Source organism: Vidua chalybeata, chromosome 18 (assembly GCF_026979565.1).
Source record: "Vidua chalybeata isolate OUT-0048 chromosome 18, bVidCha1 merged haplotype, whole genome shotgun sequence".
NCBI classification, from domain to species: domain Eukaryota; kingdom Metazoa; phylum Chordata; class Aves; order Passeriformes; family Viduidae; genus Vidua; species Vidua chalybeata.
The window spans coordinates 8,179,770-8,201,629 of record NC_071547.1 but is presented as its reverse complement, the minus strand read 5'-3'; the positions used below and the strand labels follow the sequence as shown (position 1 = coordinate 8,201,629).

General features: G+C 40.2%; 1 protein-coding gene across 1 annotated transcript in view; it reads left to right on the top strand.

The window, feature by feature from the left end:
• MAPK1 (mitogen-activated protein kinase 1) overlaps positions 1–16,142 on the top strand; it is a 33,976-nt gene extending 17,834 nt beyond the window's left edge. Inside the window, exons 4-9 of the mRNA XM_053959086.1 lie at positions 4,075–4,191; positions 5,878–5,992; positions 6,511–6,642; positions 8,808–8,917; positions 9,653–9,780; positions 12,059–16,142. Of these exons, the coding sequence (XP_053815061.1) occupies positions 4,075–4,191; positions 5,878–5,992; positions 6,511–6,642; positions 8,808–8,917; positions 9,653–9,769 (591 nt within the window). The 3' untranslated portion in view covers positions 9,770–9,780; positions 12,059–16,142. The remainder of the gene's footprint in view (positions 1–4,074; positions 4,192–5,877; positions 5,993–6,510; positions 6,643–8,807; positions 8,918–9,652; positions 9,781–12,058) is intronic.
• The last annotated feature ends 5,718 nt before the right edge of the window (positions 16,143–21,860 follow it).

Here is a 21,860-nt window from a genome sequence, read left to right as displayed (position 1 = left end):
GAGTGACTAAGAATCTGTTAGACTGCTGTAATGAGTGCATCACTGTTTCCATCTGGAGGCTGACTTGGAAACAGCCTCTTTGAAAGCTGGGTGAAAATACTGATCTGAAGCAGCATCATGTTTACCTCAAAAGTAAACTCAGAACTGTGTATGTTTCAAGATTTGATTTCTCTGTGTACACTGTTAATGTTTTGTTGTTGGAAAAGGACTTCATATTAGTGGGCAGCTAAAGCGGTGTCTGAGATTCAGTGCTGATTAAATGCATGGCAGTTACTTAGGGAGGGAATGTTCCTAATTTGCATTTCCAGTGATCGGCTCTGTACTTAATACTACAGAAGGATGAGCTTAGAGCTGTTATGATTCTTGGAAAATGTCAGCTCAGTACTTAGTAGCATTCAGTAAAGCAAACCAAGTGTGAAGAAATAGAACAAAAATAGAGAATAAAACAGAAAACATGCCATTCTGTACCTTTCAGTTGGTTTTGAGTCTTCAGTGTGATCATAGTTATCACACTTCTCCTGATGATATGAGGAGAGCAGGATTTCAGAGTACTGCTCTCCATAACACAAAGAGCTATTTAGCCTGGATCTCCTCTGCTGAGGAACAGAGGAATCCAATAGAATTTGCCAACATTGATAATGTTGTCAGTGGCATAGAGATGGTGAATAGGGAGCAGTTGTGTTTACTGTCCTTACCTATGGAAAAGGCTGGAGGGGAGAAAAGGAGCAGGTGAAGTTTACTTGCAGCTTTGTTAAGCTGTGGAATTTGATATCACAGAGCACTGTAGATATTGCAGTTTTTAAAAAACCACCAAGCAGGTTAGCAGAAAAATACCCTTATTGAGTACTCCCTGAGGTTTAGAGTCCCACAGTGGCAGATCCGTGGAAGATGAGAGAGGTATTGGAATACGTTCCCCTTTTCACTGTACATCACGTATTTGCTGCTGGCCATTGATGGAGTGGAATTGCTGAGTTTACAGTGCTTGATCCCAGGTGGTACAACTGTGTTTGTTGAATACTGTCTTGCTCCTAATTGCCCTTTGATTTTTAGTGTAGCTCTAACTTTCTCAATAAACAAACCACAAAACAAAAACACCCTCTTCAAAGTGTGAACCAGTTGTGGGCTGTACAGGTTTGTCACAATTCCAAGAGTGTCACACAATTCCTTGCTGTTTGTATGCTGGTCCATTCTAAAGACTGGCTACACGATCAATTCTGTCTACATAATGAAAACTCACAGTTAATAAAACAACCAAGAATTGTTACCTACTGCAGCAGGCATGAAAAGGTGATGAGAGAGGGGTTTTTTTAAAGGAAAACTGCAAGTTAGTTTCATGATTTTACCAGTTACTCAGAAGATGCAACTGTTTGAACCACCATCTTATCAGTAGCAATTAAACTTAATGTCTCTTGTTTCTTTTCATACAAATACACAGAGGCACAGGCTGCTCAACAATACAACTGCAGATATTTCAGTATATTAGTAGTACTGTTGGTGTCATTTCATTTGCTTAGTAAATGGTTGCATGTACATGATCCTCCTAAATCTTCCCATCTGCTTGATAGCTTCATCCAATTTTAAGCCATCTCTATTTAAAAAACCCCGATAGTGATTGCAAGAACATTGTTTTCAAGAAGTGGAAGCTAAATATATAGATAGGATGCTGGTTCTATTTATTTATTTGTTTGTTTGTTTATTATTTTAAAATTTATTTAGCAGGGCAGTAATTTCTTCTGTCTCAGTAGCATCTGTTCTGTCTCTCCAAGGCATGAAGCACTGACTGACATACCTGGGTCTTTCATGATGTAGTTTTTTATTCTCTGCTATGACTTAGTGAAAATGCCAAGAAAATTTGCCTGTTATTGTATTGCTCTCAGATTGTTTATTTTATTTTTGTTACTGTTTTCATTCACGTGGAGAAGCCTAAAAACCAACTCCTGGTGCTTTGCTTGCTACACATCATCATTTGTACGGGCACAGTGGCCCCACAGCCCCTGCAGCAGGGCAGCTGCTCTCTGTGTCCTACTGGCACGGGTGAGAAGTGTCTGCCCTCCCCAGCCACAGCCAGGGCTGTGCCCGTCCCTCACCCGGGGCTTCAGGCAGAGCCCTGGATCTCCAGCGTCCCTTTCACTCTGTGCTCTCACTCCTGTCAGCTCTGCAGCCAAAACCTCTTCCTTGTAGCTTCAACCTTGAAGTCTTCCTCAATAATGGTGTTTCTGCTTTTCTGCTTAACCTGTTTCTGCTCCAGTCAGCAGGGGCTTTTTGTCATTTTAATGAGCTCTCTTTGTCATTATTCTTCCTTTCCATCCCATGAGCATTTTTCTACTTGAGTTGAGAGATTCAGAGACATCTTCTGTAATTCAGTTCTTGCTTTTCACTGTGGACCAGAGAGTGTCTTTCTTCTTTTGTTTTAGTAGTAACAAACCCTAGCACTTTGCTTTTGTGTAATACTGAAATTCTGCACAAGTCTCTGCCTGTAATCTTATCTAGCTTTTTCCGAGGTTAGGAGGAAGAGATTACAACAATTTTCCTGCTGCATAATTATTTTCTGTAGTCTCTAAGCTGTCCTCTTATGGTTTCTTAGTTTCTTTCTTTAGAGGAGGCTCTTCTGATTATTTGTACTGAGTCTCTTTATGTAAGCTAATTGCACACAAGGCAGCTGCTCTGTTCCTGTAGCCTGGGAGAACCTTGCCATGCTTTAAAAAGGTTCTTTTTGGGGTTGTTCTCTAAGGATTCAGGGAGCTGGGTTTATTTTTTTAATACGTAGCTAAAGTAATGGCATGCAGCTTGGCTTATGACATTCATTATTGCCTTTTCTTCAGACCCTCTGTGTAACAGTCAGCTGCTGAATCTTGTCTTTCAGATGTAGCTTTTAGTCAGGTGAAGTATTTCTTCCCTAACTGATCTATCAGTTATTTCACTGATAGGCTGTCCCCTACAGGAAAATTAAGAAATATCTGCCAGGGCAAAGTGAGGTTTCTGTGGTTTTGGTAGGATTTTCCATTACTGACTTTATTGACTATAGCCTATTTTCACTTCACATTTTCAGTATAATCACTGTATACAATTAACTATCTAAGAGTAAATATTATAAAACAAATAAAGCAGAGGAACCTCCCACTGTTTGCCACTCCTACATTTGTTGCCTGGTTTTCCTGAGAGTATGTATTCTTTCATGGAAATACACTTTGTGTGTCAATCATAACCTGGTATTTTTTGGGGGGCAGCAGAAGCTTGTGAGTGTGTCTAATATGCCACTCAACAACCTTTCCACTGACCTTTGGGAGGGTAAGAAAGGAACAGCTGCTCTGCCTGTTCCTTTGTGAAGACAGCAGTCTGTCTTCACATTTTCAATTTTCTTAATTTCTCTCTAGACACTAAAGAGCTCTGAAAACCTTGGAGCCTCCTTACCAGAGCATAACTAAAACCACCTTTTTCTCGCTAGTCTTAGATCAGTGTTTGTTTTTCTTTTCATAGTTAGATAAATCTGTTTTCCTTATAAAGGGTTGAGAAATATTTTCTTTCTTGTGTTTTGTTTTTGGGGGAATTTTTTTTTTGTCTTTTAGGCTTATGCTTCCATCAACAGCCCATAATCTCTCCAGTCTACCATTATCTCATGATTGGATAGGTTGTTTCTTATGCAAAGATGCAGTTATAATGATAGCTTTTGTAAAATCGGGTGTTGAACTTGGTTACAAATGTGTTTGTTGCTAATTATGTTTTCTGGAAGTGTTAATTGCTATTCTTTTTGTTTTCTGGTGAGTTTCTGAGAGGTTGGAGCAGTGTATCTTTGCCTGTTTGCCGAAGGTGCTGTAAGCAGGTCCGTAATGGAACACAAATTGTGAACTGTTTATTCTTACTGGCCCCAGAATGACAGTTGGATATTCTTTGTAACTGATCCAAAACATCTTTCTTCACCTTTGTGCAATAACTTTTCTAAAAACATAGGTTGCCATCTCTGCATTTGTGGGTGTTACATCATTGATTGGGGAATGGTGAATTAGTAATGTTATAGTATTGGAAATGTGTGTCTAATGTGCCTTTTTTTTTTTCTATTTACTTCTCTAAAACCAGATTTGTGACTTTGGATTGGCTCGCGTTGCAGATCCTGATCATGATCACACAGGATTCCTGACAGAGTATGTGGCCACACGTTGGTACAGGGCTCCTGAAATCATGCTGAATTCTAAGGTAAGGGCACAGTGAGCTGCTGGGGTGCTGCTGTTGCTGCTTATTCTCTTGTGAATTCCAGCTGTGCTGGGAACAGCAAGCCCTTCTCTGTTTTTAGGATCAGAACACATGCACAGTCTTGGGGAGAAGTGGGCATGGTTTCCAGTAGAGCTCCTGGCTTGAAATAAATTGTGATTCTAGAAGCAATTATTGGGTACTAGAATTGAGAAATCACGTGCTCGACTTCCCACACCTCCAGTTCGTTGCCAGTCATGAGAATGCTTCCATCACCAGCTGTGCCACTGAGCTGGAGAGGAGTGGTAGGAATGAGCATTCCACTGCTGCCTCCATCAAGGCTGCAAATGTTACCTTAATGTTATCTTGACATCTTAATTTAGGTTTAGAATGTATAAGGAGGGTGAATCTGATTCTGAATGAAGGCATGTGATCCTTCTTATGTGTCAGTCTTAATTGCATTCACATAGTCTTCACGAAATCATTCCTTTGGTTTTTATATATTTTGAGTTACTGTTGTGTTCTGTGGCCGTTTTAAGGTGCATCCAATCCTTGTGTGGGTGCTGGGTGTCCTTCAGAGCCCCTGTGTTCACTCCCACAGCCAGACACTTGTTAACAAAACACCTGGCTGACACCTGGAGCTGTATTTTATATTCTGGGACAGCTGTTGTTGCTGTAGCATTTACAGCTTTTCCAGTTGGTGGGTTTGTTTTGGTATGTCAATAGTGTGTCCAAGCACTTTAAGAAAATTGGGGGTGTTTTCCTCCAGCTTCTTGTATTTTAAACTCACATCTTTTATTTTAAACCCTCACTGAGGCCACAGCACTGGGCTACCCACATCTACTTATCAAAGGCTTTCACAACGAATATATTTTGTATTTGTAAGAGGTGGTCACATTAAAAGTTCCTGGCTTAATGTGTGATTCCTTTTCTGATTCTGGTGCCTTGAACACAAATGGTGAAGGGATGACATCCTGAGGAGCTGGTGCCCAGTGGCTGTGGGGTCACTGGGGACAGAGCCTTCCCAAGGGAGGGGCAGTGGCAGCAGGCCGGGCACAGTGGGGCTCTGCCACTGCCGGGTTTCACTGCTGTGCCTTTTCCTGTGGGTGGCAAGGGTTAGCCATACACATGGATATCCCACTGAATGTTTGTTCCATTCCTGTTATATCCCAGTGACTGCTGTGGTCTCCTCCCAGCATCTTCACCTCAACCTGTCACGTTGTACAGAGCAGCCAACCAGCAGCCATTGATTTGGCCATTTCCCCCATTGCCAAAGGCCTTGTCCTGGAGTGCTGCTTAGATCCCCTCAGGGACAGCTGCTTTCACACATGTTCAGCACTGTCAGGGGTTGTGCAATTCAGAATACCTGGTTTCCAAAATGTTTTCATTTAAATTGGTTATAAAATCAGGGAATCTCAATAATTTGCAGTTGGTAACAGATTTAGCTAAACATAAAAAATCCTTTTGGAAAAGTGTATCTTGGAGGCTTCAGTTCTTGCAACCCCTTCAAAGTAGTGTTTTGATATATGGTTCTTGATTATTTCATTTGTACAGAAAAATCAAACAGCATGAGCAAGCACGACTCATCTAAAAAAGAAGATGATTTGTGTGCACTTTCACAGTTTACTAAAGTAACATGTTGCTGCTATTATACAAAAATTATACAAAAATGTGTTTCTGCTTCACTTGCAGGGTTACACCAAGTCTATTGACATCTGGTCAGTGGGCTGCATTCTGGCAGAGATGCTCTCCAACAGACCCATCTTCCCAGGAAAACACTACCTTGACCAACTTAACCATATCCTTGGTAAGCTTTATGGAAAAGCAGCATTTTCACATCCATCTGTCTCTCTCCAGTGGGTTGCTGTGTAAGGTGTGGATCTGCAGGTGTGTCCGCTGTCCCCTCTAGTTATTTTTGCAGTAATTGCTACAGGTAATCATTGTTTTAGGGACAACTAGAGAATACTTAGCAATTTATTTACTACATCAGCAGATATATTTTTTAAAACAAAATCTAAAAAAATAAATTAAAAGCCCATCTATTATTAGGTCCAGGTCAAATTTTAAAAAATTTCTTTAGGTACACCACTTACTGGGATCTTTTTAAGAGATTACAGATCATTAGACACTCAGATCCATTTATTTATTTAACAAATGGTTTTTAGTAAAAGTTTCTAAAACCTACTCAGGTATGCTGTATCCTTAAAACATTTGGTCTGAAATCTCCTTCCCAGCAGTTTTAATACTGAATTTTAGCAGATATGATACAGCTGTGTTAACGTGATTTTCATAGAATGCATTATTGTTTATATTCATATTTTTTAGGTATACTTGGATCCCCTTCCCAAGAAGATTTGAATTGTATAATAAATTTAAAGGCCAGAAACTACTTGCTTTCTCTACCACACAAAAATAAGGTACCATGGAACAGGCTGTTTCCAAACGCCGACCCCAAAGGTATTTTATACTCTATTACATTGTATCAAAGTGATGGCAGGATGGGAGTTTCTATAACCTAAGAATTTATCTTTACACTGGAAATAGAACATGCAGGCACCTTATAGTAGCACTTTAAATCTAATATCAAATCATAAACCAGCACAAAGCCCTCACGCTAGTTTATCTTTTTAATGCAATTTTTAGTAAAATTGTGGAGTTTGGTCTTTAACTTACATGTGAAATCCAAACTCTTGTCACTGTCCTTGGAAGCACAGTACATTATTCAAGTGCTGATCATCAGCACTGGATTTCGACACTGGCATCAAACAAGTCTTGAACTTTGTTTCTAACATCAGATGGGAGGCAGCTGCTTGCTGCTGCCCTGGGTAGAGTTTTTGCAGACTGTTCATCAGTTGTAGGTTAAATGGGGTCTCATCAGTGGGTGGGATCCTTAGGTACCATGAAGACTTAAAATTTAATGGGCTAAAAGATTCAGTTAGGAGCAAAAGTTATAAAAGCAAGGAGTATATTAATTGTTAACCTTTCTTAACAAGGCTTTAATAAAGGGTAAATATGATTTTGTTGTGCTTGATAGCTATTTATTTGCCTTTTATACTCAAGTTTGTACAGTTTAAGGGTGGTTGTGTTCACAGTACAGGGCTCTTTTACCTGCTCTAGCACAATTTGTAAGTCACTTCTTTTTTTAACTGATATGATAATTTACTCTTAGTGGATATGAGCAGGTACTGAATTACCATGTAAAAGCTGATTTCTGCAGATGGAACTGTATGGAGCTGATTATCCCTGTCATTGAGGAAAACAGCAGTGATTTATTCTGCTTTTATAACAGTGCTCATCAGTGTGAGAATCCTCCCTGTGGGCTTTGACAGCTCAGATGGCAGCAGTGCTGCTACCTCAGCTGAGGGGGAATGTGCAGTTTGGTGCAGCCCCTTGGCAGTGACACCCTGAGGGCAGCTGTGCCAGGGCAGCTCTCAGGAGCTGTCACTCACTCAGGGCAGGGCCAGCGCTGTGCCCGGCTGGGGCTGAGCACAGGAGCTGCTGGCGCCGAGGGAACCGCAGCAAAACACGGGGTGATGGTTCAGTGCGGGTCTGAGGCTTTTGGGTTACAGTGCAGCTCTGAGGCTTTTGGAGCTGCCCTCGAGTGCAGATGGGTCTCTTGTGCAGCTGAGTGCTGCAGAGACCCAGAGGAGCTCACTGCAGTGGTGGGTGATGGTGATGGTGCATCCTCCCTCCCCAGGCTGGGCTATGACCTGAGGTCACAGGTGTGCTCCTCGTCCTGGTGCAAAGCTGCAACTGCTGCGCTGCATCAAGAAGCCTCTGTTAAAATTCTGGTTCATAAATGATGCGGTGAGGAGAAGAAATGTGATGATATCTTAGGGATATCTTAGGGCTTCTTGCCCTTCTTGTTTCTCTTTTTGGAAAAAGGAAGTGTGTTACAGGCAAAGTAGCTGACCAGCTGCAGTAGCACTGATTTGCGATGTCTGTCCAGAGTTTCACCAGACCTCACTCTGTCTCACTGGATCTTCAGGTTCTTTATCGATTCTTTGCGAGTTGTCTTCAACAGATTTTGCCTGAATCTCATGAATATAAATGTATTTACATCTTCTTTGGAGAGTATCTTCTGTGCTGCTGGTTGTGCCAGAATATTTCACTGTGATGATCTAGAGTTCCTAATGACTTCTGGATGATATTTTCATCTGTAAACATCCAGTTTTTCTTTTCAGAATAAGAACGTATTCATAATTATTTATTTCAGAAAAGCTCCATCTTAGTTTGGATTTTGGCACAAAAATCCAAAGCATTTTTCTGAGAGAAGAAAAAGTCTCATCTATTTAATTTCTGTTGTAGTTCAAGCCAGATTGTACTGTAGGATTCTGTGCGTTGCTTGCCTTGCCATCCATTCTGGGGCTGAAGGGCTTGGGCAGGGTAACAGCTCTGCTGCAGCAGGTGGTGCCCAGGGCAGCTGTAGCCCAGCAGTGCTGAGAGAGGGGCAGGCACAGCCTCTGTGCCCAAGTTACAGATGCCAGCTACAGCAGGGGAGCTCCAGGGTGCACTGCCATTAGCACAGACCTTGGGTAGTGGGCATTGTCTGGGTAAGGTCAAGGTTTGTAACACTTTTTTGGAGTGTGTATTAAACCCTTGCTCACTTTTTTTCCTCTTAGCACTTGATTTGTTGGATAAAATGTTGACCTTTAATCCTCATAAGCGGATTGAAGTGGAGCAAGCTTTAGCCCATCCATATCTGGAGCAGTATTATGATCCAAGTGATGAGGTAAAGACATTGTTAAAATGTAAACATTGATAAAATGATCCAGCTGATTATTTTCTATTTTAGTTCAATTTTTGAACTAAAAATTTCTGCTGCACTAATGGAGTTGAAGAACAAATTGCATCAATTTACCCAAATTTGTATTTCTCGCTTTAGTACAACACTTAGGAGATGCCACACAATAAATAGAAACTAAGGTGTCCTCTCTCTCCAGAAAATGGAGATTCTCATTTCATGTGAGGCCTGGTTTCATAATGTGTGAGGCAAAGGAGGAGAATGACTGAGTTTGCCATCAGATTATGCTTTAAAAACCTGAATTGGAACTGGCTGTAGTTTATGTACAATTCTGAGGAGATTTTTGGCTCCTTTTTGTGAAGAAATAGGGGGAGCAGGAGTTAACCTAGTTTTCCTTAAGGGCCAGATATGTTTATTCCAAGAAATAAAAATGTTTAAGATTTTTTTTTTCTTCAAGTAGATACTGAGTTATCAGCCTCAAATAAGTATTTCAACTTGTAGTTTGGATTTGACTAGCTACTTACTGTACTTGATGTAAAATTTGGTAAACTAATACATAAAGCACACATAGGACTAATAGGGAGAGTTCTGCCCTGAAGACTGCTCAGTGTTAGATATTTTTGTGAAGGACATTTTCAGACTTTTCCCCCATCCATAAAAGGACTGCATGAAATTCAACAGCACAATGACATTAAAGTAATTATGTTTCTTTGTGTTATTAAGCCTGTAGCTGAAGCACCCTTCAAGTTTGATATGGAGTTGGATGACTTGCCGAAGGAAAAGCTGAAAGAATTGATTTTTGAGGAAACTGCAAGATTCCAGCCAGGATACCGATCTTAAATCGTGCATAGGTAAAGTCACAGCAATAGGGGACACTCGGGCAGGGGGGGCATTTGAGACTTTGGTGCTGCTGGTGAAATGTAGGACTTGCCTTTTCCAGTACCCAGTAACTCCCTCTCCAAGGACCTGACCTCAGTCCTGTCCTGTTTTTGTGGAAAGTTTCTGTTTGCCCACAGCATTGAAGTGTCCACCTGGAATCCAGGCAACTGCCCGAGGTGTTTACCTTACTTGTAGATTACATTTAGGGAATAAGAATTGCATTTCAATAGTGCTGCTTAGAATAAAAGCAATGGTAATGCTTTGAAATGCAAGTTTTATTTAAAAAAACATTTTAGGGGGCAATGTTCTTCATATTTTACAGATACGTAATTTTGTCATATGGCTTCAAATGCTTTTTAAAAAATCTCCTCCTAAATGTAATGTACGGAGGAGAAATCTCTTAAATTATTTTAAAGGAAAAAACCCACACACAAAACTTCAGTAGGAATTATCTTTAGTTTTAGGTAGCTCCCAAATAGTGTGAATGAAGAAGAACAGGTATTTAAACATTCATAAATTAATTGTGATTAATCTTCCTAGCATTTTGAAGGTCTGGCAGTTTAATTTAAGATGAAATGTACTGATAATCACTGACTGACTTTTTTTTTTTTTAAATCAATGAACTTAACTGGTCTTCCTGTACCACAAGGCTTGCAAGTCTCAGGAGTTTCATACCAAATTGGTCAAACACTGACTTGATTGGAGTACCTGTGAAACTTCTGTGATACTAATAGGGGAAAGTATCAAAGTTTTATGAGTGGAAAGGAAAAACAAGCCAAAGGCAGCAGGCTGCCCTGGGTTTCCTGGTGTGTGCTCTCTGTGCTTTCCTCCCTCAGAGCAGCATTCTGCTATCACTGATTTGTGTGGGCAGTTCCAGCAGGAAGGTGAAGTTTTGAGCCAGGGCACTTCCTTGCCGCCAGAAATCCACAGCTCTGCTGGCAATGTGCAGGAGCTTTGTGGCTTTGCTATAAGCAATAATTTTTCTGCACTAAAAATGTGATTTCAGTTTCTGCATTGCATATACCCCCAGGTTTTCATTTAATGATTAATTAATAGGAAAGAAAAAGAAAAGAAAGTGGGGGAAACTTTTAAAAGTATAGTTTTTACTTTAGTAGGGTAACAGCTGTTGCCATTGGCTTGAATATTTAGATGTATAGAAGCTCACAAGTGAACGAATTTCAATTTTTACAAATACTGCATTTTGTTTATTTAAGCTTGCTAGGTGATACTGGAACTGTTGTAATAATTAAAAGGTAGGGAAATCTGAGATTCACACACTGGTTCTATTAGTTGGCATTGTTAATAAGCAGACCTGGGACACAGTAACTGACTGGTGTTAATGTCCCACCCATGTTTTCTGTGTGAGGGCACAGCTGTGCATGTGCACATGGTGGAAGAAAGTTACAGAAATTTTTAGGAACAAGACGAAGCCTGTTCCTAATAGGCTGTAGTCTCAAGGAAGGACAGTGAGTGGTTACTGATGTGGTAAATCAGAGTTTGTGATCTCTTGCTTGCCTCTTTGCTCAGACCATACTTACCTAGGTTGTATTAGGGATTAAGGGATAAAAGGATTAGGGATAAAGATATCAGTAATCCGTTGCTAGCAGAAATTTCTGGTTTGATAAAAATGTTACCCTCAAATGCTACTATGCAGAGTTGATTCAGCACAATACTGAAATTGAAATATTGTATTTAGCTTGATAAGGATATGCTGGTAATTTGTCCGAGTCATTTGTGGTTAGGATTGTCAGCTGTGCCATAGCAAACAGTTTAAACATAGCTGTTTGACATCCTAGTGAGGGCCAGTCCCCAGGAGCTGGCTTCAAATGCACAGTAACAGTGTCCTGTTGTGCATTCCTGTTCTCTTGCACACTCCCCCTGTGCTTGATCAGCCAGCCCTTCTCACTGGGCTGTTTCCCAAGATTCAGTGTCCCCTGAGCTGTGGGTTTTGGAATTGAGAAGCAATATGAAAAGAACAGATTTTTGGTTTAGACAAACAATGTTCTTCATTGATTAGTTATGTTTAATCTTCCTAATCTTTTGAAGAATTAATAGTTTAAAATTGAATGCCCTGAGATCCACTGTCTGTGAATTCTTTTTTAACATCTGTAGATTCTGCTGGCTCTGGCTGATGGTAAACACAGTGTGCACAGAGCACAGAAATAGGAAAGGGCTTGTTTTAAAAGGTGGTGTTAAACTTCCTTCACTGAAATAATTTATGACTGAAATAATGTCTCTGCTCTCTTGTAGGACAAGGACTTAAAGGACTGGGCATGCTCAAATGTTGCTGTTCCTCTTCCCAGTTCTTTATTGTTGGTCATGTCTTGTGGCCTCTCTCAGCTTATCCACTAACTCCTTTGAGCCATTCAGGAGGGCGGTTCCTGGTAGTTTTGGCTTTTCATGCTTTCAATGAATCTTTTAAGCCTGAAGAATTGTAATTGACACTCCTATGCGTAATGCCCATTGTTGACCTGTTGCAGTACTGTACTGTACGTGCACCTACTGCTGGCCGTGTTTTAACTGCTTGCTTTCTGGTTTGAAAGATGCAGTGGTTCCTTTCACTCCTGGATCAATATCCAAGAAGATAATTCATTAACCTGTAAGACGTTTACACCATGAACTGTGTTTTTCTGACTTTACTGAAGTCGCTGGCATTTTTTTTTAGAAAAGCTACTATTCAGGGCACTTTAAGTCAGTGACATCCCAGATTTTTTTTTGCACGTCCTTTTTAAATAGAAATGGTTGGTTAGCATCCGGCAGAGTGTACCATTATGCTATGGATTGCAGCATAAGTTGTGTTCATGTTAATCTTGCTTATGCACTTGTTTGGGTGTCCTGTACTGTACATACAGGTATTCTATCCAGTGTAAGAGCCACATAGGAGCCCAACTTAACTGAATTCATCTAATAACATTTTTCCATGTATTGACAAAATTTGTACCTTTTTCTCCTTGCTTTTCCTAAGAGAGAGCATTTAAAGTTTACCCACGTTGGAGGCATAGTACTCCCAAAGTTCCTACCATGGAGTAGTGTTTGTATGGCCTGTGCAAAGGCAAAGTGGCAGCTGCAGCTGCTCTTTGCTCCCTGAGTGCTGGAAGGGTTAACACAGACCACGATGGCACCATGACCCCATGGCCAGTGCTTTTCCTGGGCAAGGCAGCCGTGTCTGGTGGCAAGCAAGAAATCAGAATACGATGTTAATTAACTCAGTCTACATCCTGCATACCAATGAAATGCTTCAAATGAGGATTGATAGTTTTGACATTTGAATCTAATCACTGACATTCAGATTCTTGCAGAGAGGAACACTGCATCTTCAAATGAGAAAGTTTGATTTTACTTTTGCTCCTACAGCATGTCAGCATCTCAAGTTCATTTCTTGCAACCTACACTATGGTGATTTGTAATCAAGCCTCCATGAGCTCGTGACATGAAGTACTGTTCTGTTGTCAAGTACTATCAAACTTTTCTGATAATGCTGAGTTAGGACAACCAAACAAAGCTAGCACTAAATAACATTTAAAATTGTATACCTTTTAATGATCTTTTCAAGTATTTGTTACTGAAATTGTATAATGTGGAGTTTACTAGGTGTTATGTTCCAGTGCAGTGCCTCCTTTTCTTTCCCCACTGCTCTCTGTGGTGAGAAATTTGCCTTGTTTAAAATAATTACTGTGCCCTCGCATGACTGTTAAAGCTTTCTGTGCAAAGATGATTGTCTAAGTGCCACATGCCTATGATTGAGAAAAAAAAATAATCTATTGTTACCTCTGAGTTGTGTTCAACTGAAATGCTATTCAACAAATAACTTAGGAAAAATAGTTCTATTTTTAGCTTTTCATATCTCTGCTGTCTTTTTCTCATTTTATTTTGGCAGCAGTGAAGAATGGATTGTATAAAGACTGCTTGCTAATATGAACAAAATGCACTTGTAATTCCTGGAAATAAATTTAAATCTTATATCTTCACATTAACATTAAGAATTAGTTTTTGGTTTCCTCTTGGGTAATGTCTTTGAATGGAAATCAGGTTCAATTGCTACTGTAGTACATAAGGATGCTGGCTGGTTAATAACTCCAGGCTTCCTCATACCATTTAGTCTGCTCTTCAGAGAAATCTAGAAAGCCATTAACTTAGACTCCAGTAGATAAGGGTGCTTACAAGATTCCATTTCAATTTTTTTTCCTATAATTTAAGTGTTAATCTGCCAAAACTAATTTTTAATAAGCAAGGGTTCATCATTAAAGGGCATTTTCTATTAGGAAGTTCCTTTGGTACATAAATTTCTGATGTGGGGAACAAATTCAGAGCATTGTCAGGACACTGCACAAGTGATCATGGAATCGTGGTATGGAACCTATGCTAAAAACATTTCTGTAGAAAAAATATGCACTTGACTGTTGATACCAGTGTAGAAATTTCTCTTGACCTTTCTACACATCTTTACCAAAATACTTTTCTCACTCAGTTTTGAAAAGTTGAAATAGTTCTAGAATCTCTGCTACTTGCATGATCATCATTACAACAGGAATCATTTTTGGCATGGTTGGAAAGATGACTGTTACTGAAATTAGTTTGTAACACCTCAGTTTTAATTTATTAAGGAAGAACTTTGGCAGCTTCACCCTTCTCTTTCCCAATTCTTTTTTTTTAATACTATCTTTAATTTGGGATGTTTGGGGAGGTGTAGACTTACCCTTCCATCCTGTCTCTTTGAGTGAGAAGCCGAGGGTTTGCTTTACCTAATGTCTGGTGCTTTTGGGCTTTCTTCCTTAGCTACTTTTGCTGAATCCAATTGGCATCCATCAGGATCCAAACCACATTCATCAATCTTTACTGAATTCAGTAAACATTGTTGGGTTGAATTTGTTGATGCATCAAATGCTGAAGCATGATTTTTTTTTTGTCAGATTTTAAAAATAGTTTAAAGAAGGTGCCTCTAACAACACTGTGTTAGGTCAGCTATTTCATCATTTTACATTGGGTTCTTTTCTTTATGCAGTTTTTATATTTTAGAGCGGAGAACAGCAACTCTTAGTCGAAGTAGCATGCATATTTCATGGTAAAGATGCTTTGGGAATAAGGAATGTAAACAGTTCACTGTCAAAAACATTCCAACCTTACAGCTGAAGAAAAATATGCAAACACAAAATTCTCATGGATACTTTGGCAAACAAGCCTCTGACTCTGCTGTCCTGCCTGTGGCCAGACTCTTCCTCACCCCTGTGGCACCAGAGCTGGGCCGCGTGTGCCGGGAGCTTCCGGGAATGGCAGTGGCCAAACCAGACCTGAGGAGCTGAGCAGGGCTTTCCTTGCAGAATGAGATAAAGAAAAACCTGTTGTTGCTGCCCACTGTAATATGCTACGATATATTTATACCATGTCAAAGTTGTTTGCTGAGCAACTGTACTATAGATTTAAACTTTATTAATATATATTGCTTATGTTAGTGTAGTTTATATAGTCCTTGGTTATTGATAAATTTATTGTGTTGTTACAGCACAGTGATATGGTATAAATATAGGTCTATACATACACACCATATACTTATGAATTTGGTCCCTTGCATAGTACTTTTATATTTGTACAGCAATGTCTTCAAGCAATCCCAGATTTTAGGGGAAATATTTTTGTAAATGCAGTGGTTTAAACAAAAAAGTCCAAACAATCCTTTTACTAAGTTTTAAATACATTTGTGGTTCAAAATGGTTTAGTTAACAATTGAAATCAAGACACTAAATTAGTGAAAAGTGCACATTAGTAAAGTGAAGCTTACAGTGGTTTTTGTAGCATGTGCTGTGATCAAACCAAGTGATACATCAGCAGAAATGTAAAAGTTGGACTACATGTGTAAATGTAGAACAAATTTCTAAAGGTTGCAGCTGGTTTACTTACTATTGTTGCCTTTTCTCGTGTTGTATCAGTGTAGAGCACTCTTAAAATACTCAAACTGCTTTGTCTTTGCTTTGTACTGTTGGTGCCTTCTTAGTCATGTACCCCACAAGTCCTGCATAGCTAATTTAGTTAATGGTAAGTTTAAAATAAAAAAGCAAAGGAAGATTTTATAAAAAATAAATAAATCATTTTCTGTATGTTCCTATTCATTGTAACAATTAAACATTTATATTGTGACAGATTTGTGATTTGGTTAATCTGTATAGATCAACTGTAAGTAGCAAAGGTTTATATTTCGTCTTATTCTTTTGATGTTGTAAACGTTTGTGATTTTCTTTTTTAAATCAGGTAACTTAATGTTCTGTTTTGTTTTTGGCATCTGAATCTTGTAAAAACAAATGCAAAGAAAATCATTAAATTGTGTCCCTGTATTACCAAACCAGCATAGTTCCGTGCATATCTAGAACGACTGGGACTTTGCTTTGGCCTGAGCTGATCCATTGGCTGATCCAAAACTGCCCCTCCTTGGAAGTGCACGGGGAGCAGCCTGCAGGCAAGAGCTGTAACTGCTCAAAGTGTGTGTCCCCTTGTGTAACTGTACCAACTTGGAATTAAAGTAGGGAAGCTAAAAAAAAAAAAAAAACCACAGATGAGCTTTGGTGTGAGAAAATTATGAAATCTTGACCCACTGAGTGATGCAAATCAATTTCAGTGTTACCTGATGGTTCATGGGCTTTTTTGACACTCTTTATATGGGTATTCATATTGCACTGTTCCCATGAAATCTTGAAAATTTTTACTTGTGTAATCCTTAGAAACCAGTTGTTTTCATTTCAGTACAAAAAGGTGGTTTTCCGACCAGGAATTTGAAATGAAGGATTTCTGGGAGCAGTGCAAGTGAGTTCATATCACTGTCATAGACATTTAATTCTTCTTCAAAGAATTGAACTCTTAAAATGTATAGCTGGATAATGGCAGCTAAAAACTTCTCTATTTAATATGAAAAGGCAAAAAATGTGACCTGAAACTAAAGAAAGCTTAACCATAACTGGCATAACTCAGGTGTAACAGCTCTGAGATTGGCTTGTAAAAATTAATCTCTCCTTCCCCTCCTTGGCTTTCACTGCAGAGTACAGATTTTTCTTCCCCCAAGAATAATACAGAATTTCATTTTCACCATGTTTCTGTGTGTTCTTAACATTTTTGTTGGCTGTGGCTGTTCCCCTGGCAGAAGATGTGTTCACCATAGCATGCACTTCAGGAAGGGACTTCAAGGTACAACTGCACAGCTGCTTGGCTCCAGGAAGGTTTTGACAAATAAGTGATTGACTTAACATTGCTGTGGTCCTTGTTTCAGTGGGATTCGTTTGAAATACCACACAAATTTCCCGTGTTTCACCAGCAGTGGCTGTAAGCTGTCCATCTGTAAGCTTCAGGTGGAGTGGGCACTCCTGAGCTGTTGGGCACATGGGTCAGGGTGGTGGTTCCCCTGAGCACCCCCAGGTGCTGGGGAGATGCTGCACTCAAATACTCAGGAAGGCTGGCAAGGAGCTGCTTTTGAGGACAAGCCATGTTTATTGGAAGAGATTAATGTAGGTCTGATGGCATCAAACTCTGTAGAACTTTGACCTAGGACTTGCAGACCAAAGATAATTCGGTGTTGTGCATGTTTCATCTTCAGTTATTCTTTCTAAATTGCATATATGTAACACTGAAAAGCTTAAAAAATAAAAAACATTTGAGGCATGTAGAAGACTTACAAACATGATCGCATGAACATATGCTGGGTCTGTTGGTGGTTACCTTGCTTATGTGTAATCTCACCACACAAGTCCAGGTAGCTTCAGAAGGAGTTCTAGAGCCTCAGCTCTGCTTCCAAAGGCAGCTTGAGTGTGTCTGCTGAACACCACCCTGATGGCAGAGGTGTTCACATCCCCATCAGAAAGGCAGCCCTGCTCACATGCTGTTTGTGTCAAGCCTGATCTTGGGAGTTGGATGTGAGAACTGTTCTGTAGCCCCTGTCTTTTCCCCTGTCATTTATAAATTGACACTGACAACTCTGCTTCAAGTGTTTTCTAAAACTCTGCCCTTTTTTTCAGCACATCTTGCTATTGCAAATTTACTTTTCTCCATGTTTAAACTGAGTAAACAAGTTCCACTTGTTACCAAAAAAAATCTTTATTCTATATGATTTGTGAGCATTCTGATAATAAACAGCAGATTATTGATCCTGTTAAACTGATGTACCTTGTGAATACTGAAAACTTCCTGCAAATTTTCTAAAGCTGCTTCTTGTTTCCCTCTCAACATGCACACACACAGAGCCCATTTTCCCTGAAGTTCCTTCTCTTTCCAGCTGATTAATTAGTGTGGTAGAGAAATGTGTGATCCTTCTAGCTTAGTACAGAGGTAGCTTGTGTTCCTATGTAAAGGCTGAAGAGAGGAGATTTGAAGTCTTCCATTCCTGATTTCTCTGAAAGGAGCAAGAAATGCCTTGCCAGGGTCTTGGGTTTGCAGTGTTTTCTCACCTAAAAAGATAGTAATAAAAATACTTTCATGTCTTTTCCCAGTCTGTGAGTTTGTGTGCACCCAGCTGTTGGCTGCTGCCTGCAGCACTGTTCCTCCCTGTCTCCGTGCCTTGCTGCTTGCACTGGGCTGACCTTTGATCTGAGTTCCTCTTCCAGCAACACTGCTCTTCCTCAGGGGTTTACACTTTCCATGTTGGGATCTTTCTCCAAAGTCCCGTATCTGCTCTGGCTTGATGACTTCACTCCTTTGTTCTTACTTTTCCTTACCTTGCACGCTTGTAGAGTCCTGCAGTCTCACAGCTCCACTTTTATTTGCTTCTTTCATTTTTTGCCTCTGTACAGCTGAGCCAAGGACACAGTTGTGCTTCACAGAGCTGGGCCTGGGTACAGGCAGCTGACCTGGAGCCCTGGCTCTGGGGAGAAAACTGAGATAGGGCAGGGCAGCTCCAGCCCTGGGCCAGCCCTGGGATGGCAGCAGCCAGGGCGTTGGCAGTGCAGGGAACTCTTATTCCACCTTGCAAGTTTAATTCTGACCTTGAGCACACAACTTAGAAATAATGGAAGATCTCTAGCTATGATGTGTGATCTATATCTGAAAAATCAGGCTTTTTTAGCAAAAAAAAAACCAAAAAACCCAAAGCTGTAAGAGAATGCCATAGAATTTTAAAAAATTTGCTATTACTAAAAGGCTTGAGATGCGCCTTTTAGGAAGGTTGTTTGTTTATTTGTTTTTGTTGGTTTGTTTGTGACTTTTTGTAACATCCCAGACTAAATGACTTGATGTGAACAAATTTTTCTGCCTTAAAACTGCAAATGCAAAAATGCTGAATATTCAGAATTTTGGCGTGATACTCACTGAACTGATGATACTGCAAGAGAGCTGGAAGGTTTTTTAGTCAGACCTTTCTCCTTGGTCACCTTTAATTTTGATAGCTAGTACTGAAAATGAAATCATTTCTTTGTTCCTGGAAGTATTAAAACTCACAGATATTCTAACTTATAGCTGAGGCACCACAGCATCAGGAGTTCAAAATTCAGACTTTTTAATGCATTCTATGTTTTTTAAAAAACTTTTTGCTAGTTTTTGTGTATATACCTTTTCAGGCTTTCTGAGTAGGTTTGCACAGGTGTGGAGGGGACACAAACTTGCAGGCCAGTTTGCCCACTCAGAAATATTTCAGTGGGTGTTGTGGCTGTCACTGTAGCTCCGTGTTTTGATTCTGTTTGCCTTCATGCAGTATAAGCACAGCACTCCAGACAAAAGTGGGGATTGAAAACAAAACCATGTCTTAATCATTCTGTTGTAGCTAAATGTAATATAAAGTTGGATTTGAGGATATGCTTGGTCTTTTGGCGGAACTGTGTTAAGCTGTTTTTACAGCTGACTTGGTGACATTTCTGTAAGTAAAATATGCTGTTGTTCCAGCATGGCAAAGGTCTGCATAATTCATGTGCTCAAATTAATCACTGGTTTTCTTCTTGTGACAATAAATGGCATTGTACCAAAAGCAATATATCCTGTGTGTAGTTAGTAGTGGAAATAATTATTACTGTGCAGCTTGTGTTTTCATTGTCTTTGCAGCCACTAGCATGGATTGTGTGCACTGACAGTCACTCCAGGCTATTAAAGACGTCGAGGGGAAAACCAGGTCCTGGATAACACTTGTTTGCTTTCTGTAAGCTGTTGCTGTACTTTGAAGCAGAAAAGGGTTGCACCTGATGCTGCATTAAGCTTATTTTCTTCTGAGTCTTGTCATCAGAATACATCTAAGTCTAGAGTGTTTCTCCAGATTTGCTCCTCCACATTGTTCCTCTTGAGAAAGGCCCAGGCTCAACACCAGCATCATTAGAGTCAATGATGATAAGAGAGAAGAAGGGCTTTTTATCTCTGCTTGATTTTGAGATTCTGCTAAACTGTATTCAGCTTTAGAGCATGGCACTGTAAGACTTGTGGAATGCTGCAACTGGCTTTGCTCTCCAACTACTTAAGACCAGATAAGACCTCACAGGCAATATGCAATGCTTGGGAACTCTCTAGTGATAAGTACTGTTCCCTCCTACCCCCAGTAGCAGTTCTGCACTACTGGCTCTGCAAGTAAACCAGCCCTGGATAACTCCGTTCAAAGGGAAGCTTTGGGTTTCATTTCTGGGTGTTCAAAAGGGCAAGATAATTAAACAGTTTTCTCTCTATCACTTGCATTTGACTGCTAGTGTAGTATTAATTATACTAAATTGTCACTGTACAAAAAATTTCATGCTGTAGAAATAAGAGGGCTGAAGAGCTTGTTCTTCTCAACATATATTCCTTCTCGCTGTCTAAGTCTGTAGAAAAATACCTACTTTCAGTTATAGCTAAATAGCCCTTCTGCATTCTCTGCACATTTTTCTCTGCTGCCTCCTACTCTTCTTAGATATGACTTACTTTACTGCTAATGGTGTTACAAAAACTGTAGTACTACAGGTGTCACGGTAACTTGTAAATAAAATTACTGTAAACGCAGTCAAGTTATTTGTGGTGCTGCTCTGTACACATGTGACACTGCCTTAGCTGTCAGTCCTCACTGCACTTCCCTGGAGGATCACTTGGGGATTATAGGCTGTGCCCGTGCTTTGTATGAGGAACCTTTTGCTGACCAGCCTCCACAGCAATCTGGTCCTATGAACAAGTTCCAGGCAACTCTAGCATTGACAGCAATTATTCCTAGGCAGGAATGTTGCCACAGCATTTGCCAGCTGACAGCAAATCAACCCTTCTGTCAGACTGATTGTCAGTGGAGTTACTAATACCGTTTGATGTAAATACCTCTAACCATTTGTATAGCAAGTACAGAACGCAGGATTATTTACAGTGGGAAGCTGATGAGGAAGCTGTTGCTGGGCGTTGTGTCCTTGGAGCCAGTTGGTGTGTTTCCTATCCAAGGAGAGAGGGGCAGAAGAGTGGAAGAGGTCTGACCTGTGTGGAGAACACGAAGTGCTGTGCTTTAGTTCAAAATCCAGATGCTGCGCTCTCTCTGGGTGTGGAGGCCGGCAGGGGAGCAGCAGAGGCTGTGTGGCTGGGCTGGGAGCAGAGGGACAGCAGGAATGCCAGGAGCTGGGAGATGTGCTCAGGAGCAGTGCTCCCTCTCCTAGAGATCAGTCTCGAGGAGGTGGAGTGAGCAGCCAGGTGTGGAGCCCTTCAGAACAATGTGCCCTCATGAATGCTTGTGTCCATGTGCTGTGGAAGGCATGTCATCGGGCAGTGCAGCAGCAGATAAAATTTAAGGGGTTTCATGTCTTTTCTTGGCAGGGGGTGAATATGAAATACTTTTAGGAAATATTCAAATGGCTGGATTTTCTGCAGTGCTGAAGAGAGCAGCAGCTTGTAATTCCCAACTATTTGAAGCTCCAGTCAGCTGTTTTTCATGTATGCAGGGGAAAATCCACTTTTTGAAGATGACAATATTTCTATTTCCCAACTTTTAACTGCTTCTGTAATTCTTCACTGTTGTCTTCCCTTTAAACCTCCTTCCCTGCAACTGCTACATACGATCTTTGGGAGCCTGAGTCTTTCAAAGGTATTTAAGCGAATTAAGAGGCATATACCACATGGAAACATTTATCTGGAAACAATTTCACTTATTTTCTCAAAG